A 6,646-nucleotide genomic window follows, 5' to 3' on the forward strand; every position below is an offset into this window, starting at 1 on the left:
GTAGCATGAGTCTCAGGGACGTGAGAATCAGGTGAGGACGTGTGTGGTGCCCCTTCCCAGTGTCTGACCTGCAGTGTGACGGCATTAGACGTATTGCGGGTAGGATGCCAACATTAAGTAAGTCACGTTCGGTGAGTGGCTCATGTGATCCTTTCTGCGGTTGTGCCCTGCTTGCTCTAACTGTCCCTGTTGTGTGCTGCCCGCCCTTTCCCTACTGTAGAGTAAGACATAAAAAAGCACTTGCTTTTTCGCACCTGGGAAGAAGCCCTGGAAATGATGCAGCCAGAATAGGAGTGTTTTAAGGCCCTTAAGCTACGTTAGGACAAGTGGATACCTTAAGTTTGCACGTGGCCAGCATTCTGTGTGCTAAGTGCCCACATCACCAAAGCCTCCCTAGTAAAGTGGCATTTTGGTCGCGTGCAGTTTGTCCCTGCTGTCCCAGGAGGCTCGCACCGTACACACTCATGTGAACTCCCGGTGTGAGTGGTGGGTGTTTATACACTGATGAGTAAAGAGTAATAATAAAGAATAGGTGTGAAAGGATTCCCACCGTCTGTTTACTTTCTGGCTTAGCTTTTGAAAATAAAGTAAATGTTGGTCATTAACTGAAGTTAATTTTCTGTAAGTATTCAGATGACACGCAGGTACACAAACTCAGAAGGGTCTGGGAGTCTTCCCAGTGCCGTCCTGCCCCTCTCCCTGGTAGTGCCCATGGAACAAGCTCTACTCCTTTCCCGTTGGTGACTGTCAGAAGTTATAACTGTGAACCTCCTTGTTCATATGTGCAGGCATTTATTTAGACTAAATAGTTGTGCATCTAACAGCCAAGAAATCCATGCATTTCTGCTGGTCATGGCGGCGCACACCTGTGACCCCAGCAACTCATCAGACCCTGTCTCAAAGTAAAATTTAAAAAGACCCAGTGGGTATCTCAGTGGTGAAGCACCCTGGGTTCTCCAGTATGGGGTAGGGGTGCAGAATTTAAGCACTTTTAAATTCAGATTTTTTTGCCAAATTCTCCTTAAAAAAAAAAAATCACTTTGCCATTCTTTCTTTCAAAGCAGTCAACTCTTTTCATGGAAAGAACGGTTTGTGTTGTTGATAATTTGTGTATGATTCAATTAAATTGCAAAACTTTGATATTAGGCACAGTTAGCATAAAGTCTGGGTGGGAACCGCTGGCCTCTGCCGAGCGGCTGACTGGCGGGTGGTGCAGGCTGGCGCCGGGCACGTTGGCCCCCGGTGGAAGCGGTTAACTCTAAGTCCAGGTGGCGTGACAGGCGGGTCTTGCTCCTGCAGAGTGCAGAACGCAGGCTACTCCGTGAGCCGGCCGGAAGGTGACACGGGGAAGTACAAGTCCATCCCTCACCACCACCGAGGAGAAGTGCAGTTTCTTGGAAGGTTGGTGCCGTGTCCCCGCTAGACCTCTCGTTCCAGCCCCCTCCCTGCCCCAGGCTGCAGTGTTCTGATGTATCTGTGAGGCCGGTACCAGGGGGACGGACCATTGGAGGAAATGTGGGCAGCCATGTCTCTCAGCCCACAGGGAGGGGAGAAGCCCCCTGGGTGGGTCGCCTCGGCAGCTCGGGGCTGGGGCTGCACAGGTGCTCCCGAGCTTCACGCGTGGCCTTGGCAGCTGGGTTCCTCTTGTCTTTTAAAAGTAAGGTGCAAATGGGCACAGTGACATTCTCCATGCTCCTAGAGGGACTTTTCCTGGGCCTTGCAGACTGTGAGGTGGACTTTCTGTAGAAAGCAATTCTGATCGCTTAGCTCTGTCCCTGGGGGAGGGATGGGCACGGACTTACTGTCATTGGATCTGTCTATAGTGTCTCACCTCCCTTCCCCACTCTGTCACCTCCAGCAAGTCAGTTAACAGGGCTGAGCCGTGGCTCCTCGCTGGCTCGGGGCTGGGCGGTTAGGGAGGTGACCAGTAAGGGCAGCCCGGCGGCAGTTGGGGGTGTCTAGGAAACTACCCCCAGAAGCCGCAGCAGGATGGCCGGCCACCGCCTGTGGCCCAGAAGTGCTGGCCTGGCTCCGTCCCCCTGGGCTGCCCTGCTCTGGGCCTCTGAAGCGCTGGAGTCCCCGCTGAGAGCCACTGTGGTGGTTTCCACAGGTACGCGCTGCTGAGGAAGTCCAAAGAGCGGCAGGGGCTGGACGGCCTCAACAACCTCCACTACGTCGCCAACGTCACGTACGACGCCCTGTACAAGAACATCACTGTCAACCTGACGCCTGAGCTGGCGCAGGTGAGCGAGTACTGAGACGCCCGGGAGGACGCCTTTGCTTTCCCACCGCCACAGGGACACGGTCCTGCCGGCTGTCCTGGGTCTGCACGGGGAGAGCAGAAGCGGTCCAGCAGAGGACTTCAAGGTTCGAGGAAACGTGACCGAGCACACGCACAACGCCTTCATTTGAGGACCTGCTCGGATGGAGGGCCAGCCCCGGCTTTCTGTGCCCACGAGGTGGACGTCTGTCCTGCTGCTCTCTCCTGTCTCCCACCCCAGCGTCCTGACGTAGCCAGTCTCCAGAACCCTGGCCGGCCGTGAGCGGCCGAGGCCCTGCCATCGCCTGGCCAGCCTTGGGTCCTAGGCAGCGTGGCTGGCGGCGGCTGGATCTCCACCATTCCCTGCATCTCTGGTGTTCTCTTGGTTTCATTTTTTTTTTAAAAAAAATTATCTGCTTTGGGCAGGGATTGAGGGTGGGGGAGGGCTTTGGGTACAACAACTAGACATAAACATATAACAGTCACTTCTTGAAGAAGTATAATTGTAAATAAGCCATGTAAAATGCCTTTTTAAAATTTAATTTTATAGCTGGCTCCAATTCAAAGCGAGGATTTATACATTAGATCACTTTTTTGGTTGGCAAAAGCAGGAACTCAGTTAAATTGCAGTTGAAGAATATCATCTCCCAAATTGTGGTCACTTGGAAGGGAGACAGGGCACATCACCCAAGAGCAAAACAATCTGACCACCTCACCAGTAGCTGGCCTTTCTGTTCCCTCCCTGTCCCTCCTACAGAGTCCTGCTTGGCTCCTGCTGTGCAGACCCTCCCTGTGGCCCTGAGGCCCACTGGGGCCCTGTGGGACAGGAGAGGCGCTGCTGCCTGTGCCAAGCAGACCGGGCTCCCCAGGCACCGGCCCTCTGGACTTCAGTTCTGGGCCTTCAACATCATAAGACAGCGGGCGTTTCCCTCTGTTTTTCTTCTCCTTCCTGTGGACACTGGCCAGTTTCTAGGAGCTGTGCCCTACATGACCAGCTGGCTTCAGGGATTCCTCTGCTTCCTGTCTCCTCTGTTTCTGGGAAGATTCTGTATCCTCATGGTTCTGTTCTGGGCCACACAGAATGACGAGCAGTTGCACTGGGGGAGTGAAGCCAGAGAGCAGGTGACACCTGTGTCCTTGGTCAGCTGGGGTCCAGGGGAGACTCCAGCCCAGCTTTGAGGTGAGCAGAGCGCCCGTGCTTTCTGAGGTCAGATTCTGTCTTGCGTTTGAATTTGTGCCTCTTTCTTTCCCCTGAGCCAAAGCCCTCAGTTCATAGCTCTGTCCACTTGTGCAGGATCCTGGAGAATCCCGGCTCCTCTCCTTTTCCACGCAGCATATTTACACATGTGATTGGGAGTGCTTTCTGAAGAGTACTTCATATTTTTTTTAATTGCCTTGTTTGCCTTCAACCTCCTGAATTTTCATGGTTTACATGGGTGTGTGTAGGGCGTGTGTGTGTGTGTGTGTGTGTGTGTGTGTGTGTGTGTGTGTTGGGTTCCATGGACGTATGATCCCCACGAGCTGTGGGAGTGATTGGCCAGGCCTTATTTTTTGTTTTTTGGTTATTTTGGTTCGAGTTTTTGTTCTTTTGAAGAACAGAGTGGTATTTAGGAATAAATTGCATTGCAAACTCTTACCAGCTCATATGAGAGAGCAGGTACCTGCCCTTGAAAATGCTGGTGAGTTATATCATGTATTAAAAGAAATGTGTTCATTTCATGCGTTAATCCCCTGAGGGAACGGCACGCACAGGCCCGTCGGATGTCCCTTGCCCGATGCTGCCGACAGTGGTCCCCCTCCACCCGCGCGCCCCCGGCCCTTCTCATCCCCCTCATCACTGAAGGCTGTGGTCTGCTTTCCCATGACGGACTGGGTGTCATTTGAAACTCTGCCAGAACAGATGCGTTCTGGTCCAGGGTGAGGTGTGGGGGGCAGGCGGGAGCAGGACGTGGGAGGCCACCACACCCTCCTGAGGACAGAGGAAAGCTCTCCTCTGCTGCAGCGCCATTCAGATTCCCTTCAGTCACGTCTGAGTCTTCTGTCAGGTGGAGTTTCTTCATGTGCACTGTTGATCATTGATGCCCCACGTTGATGCCATGTGTAACCGTTATGATCACACAGCCAGGCACATTGCTGTCACAGCATGGAATTCTCGTGTTAAAAACACCCCTAGAACTAAATGTGACCTTGAGCATATTTCGGCAGCTGACATTCTTCAAGGCTACTGATGGGGTCCCCATAAGCCAATCTCATCTCGGATTGTTGTGTTCGAGAAAGGTTTCCCTTGACGCTGGTGTTTGGGGGGTGATATTTGCAGAAATGTTCATCTGACCTGCCAGGGACCCCGTCAGAGCTCCTTGGACACCAGGAGCCGAGCCACAGCCACTGTCTCGATGGCTTCCGCTCATGCTGCTGATGGCGTTGAAGGTAGCTAGCTTCTTTCCATCACTACATTGTTTTGAGCTTGCTCTTATGTTTTAAGAGGTGCCAGGGGTACATTTTTGCACTGAAACCTAAAAATGTTTTAAAAAACACTTTTCACAAAAATAGTCCTTTGTCATTACATTATTTACTCATGTGTTTGTACATTTTTGTATGTTAATTTATGAATGATTTTTTCAGTAAAAAATACATACTCAAGAACCAAACCTTGGTCGCCTCTCTCTTTTGTCTAGCACACTGTGGCTCCTTGGGGACCTTTCCCTTCTCAGCAGCCAGCTGACCTGTCCCTGGTATATACTGTGGCAGAGGTGCCTGTCTGCCCACGGTGGGCATCCCCATGCCTGGTTTACTCTTAGGAATTACCACGTCATACCTGTGAAGTTGAGGGGCAGCGGGGGGCATGGAGTTTGGTTCTAGAGGGTTCTCTGGGGCCTGACCCTGCTCAGAGGTTGTACCCAGGGCTTCTGCTGCTTGAGGCGGGGGCTGTGCCTGGGGCCAGCGGAGCGCAAAACCGCGCGGGCCCAGAGACAGAGGCAGAGGCAGGTGCAGCTTGCTGTGGGCTAAGTCCCGCCCCGGGGCATCCGAACGAGAGCCGTGGGGGCGCAGAGGGCAGTTAAGGGACAGAAAGAAAGTGGTGTGGCCTGAGCAGAGCAGGTGAAGGGGCGCTGGACGGCTGGGCGATGGGCCAGGCCGTGCAGGACAGGGCCTTGTGGGGCCCCAGCCAGGAGGCTTCTGGGCCTCGGGCCGCGCGGTGGGTTTGCAGGGTGTCCTTAGGGGAGGCCTCGGTCGGACAGAGGAGGCGGCGGGGCTGGCGCTGGGGTGCAGGGTGCACATGGGGGGCCGTCACGCTGCCCCGGAAGATCACAAGGTTCCTCCTGACCCCTGCCTTCGGGGATCTGGACACCGCCCAGTAGAAACTGCCGGGAGGCGGCCCCTGGCCAGCTTCGCACTCAGGCCAGCCGGGCCAGGCGGAGCAGCAGGTAGTGAAGGCCTGCGAGCAGCTGGCAGGCAGGAGGAGCAGCGGGAGGACACGGGAGTGGCAGGTGGCGGGTGGCAAAGTGATGGAGACAAAAGCCAAAAATAATGGGAAGGGGTGGGGGGCAGAGGTGCTGGAGGAGAACGGGGCTCCTCTCTCCCGGAGAGTTTGGGCTCTGGTTTTCCAGCAAGAGCAGATGGAGTTTTTGAGACATAGGGACATCACCAGGAAAGGTGGCACAAGGTACCCGGGACACGGGGTGTTCCTGCAGCAACTGCCCGCATTGGTGGCCGGGAAAGAGATTACAAAGGAGAGCTGGGGGCTGGGCTTGTGGCTGGGGCAGAGCGCTCGCCTGGCACGCGTGAGCCCTGGGTTCGACCCTCAGCACCACAGAAAAATAGAACAAAGGTATCATGGGCTGGGGATGCGGCTCAGCGGTAGCGCGCTCGCCTGGCATGCGTGCGGCCCGGGTTCAATCCTCAGCACCACATACCAACAAAGATGTTGTGTCCGCCGAGAACTAAAAAATAAATATTAAAAATTCTCTCTCTCTCTCCTCTCTCACTCTCTCTTAAAAAAAAAAAAAAAAAAAGGTATCGTGTCCACCCACAACTAAAAAAATGAATATTAGACAGAAAGGAGGGCTTGGAATTCTTGTCCCTGTGAAGCTGGCTGTGGGTGAGGAGGGCTTCCTGCCGGTCCCGAGGGAACCCAGCCAACCAGGGTCCTCATTCCTCCCCTTCCTTCTCACTCCCACTGTGCCTTAACCTGGGGACACCCGGTGGTAAAGACAGCGGTTCGGCTGAGGAGGACCTGTCTGGCCGGGTCTGTGCAGAGCACATTGGATACAACCCAGACCCTCGCCCCCACTCTAATAACCCTGCAGGTGGACACCACCCTTGCCCTGGAGCAGGGCCCCTCCACTGCCCACTTGACGTTCTGGGCCAGGTTATCCTCTGCCTGGAGGT

At 54.4% G+C, this 6,646-nt stretch overlaps 1 protein-coding gene across 2 annotated transcripts in view; it reads left to right on the top strand.

Annotated features, from left to right (window-relative positions):
* Window positions 1–4,186, top strand: part of B4galt5 (beta-1,4-galactosyltransferase 5) — a 70,474-nt gene extending 66,288 nt beyond the window's left edge. For both annotated transcript variants that reach the window (XM_026390999.2, XM_026391000.2), the window contains exons 8-9: window positions 1,300–1,401; window positions 2,111–4,186. In XM_026390999.2, coding sequence (XP_026246784.1) covers window positions 1,300–1,401; window positions 2,111–2,258 — 250 coding nt within the window. In that variant the 3' untranslated portion in view covers window positions 2,259–4,186. The remainder of the gene's footprint in view (window positions 1–1,299; window positions 1,402–2,110) is intronic.
* Window positions 4,187–6,646: the final 2,460 nt, after the last annotated feature.

This window comes from Urocitellus parryii, chromosome 6 (genome assembly GCF_045843805.1).
Source record: "Urocitellus parryii isolate mUroPar1 chromosome 6, mUroPar1.hap1, whole genome shotgun sequence".
Classification (NCBI taxonomy): domain Eukaryota; kingdom Metazoa; phylum Chordata; class Mammalia; order Rodentia; family Sciuridae; genus Urocitellus; species Urocitellus parryii.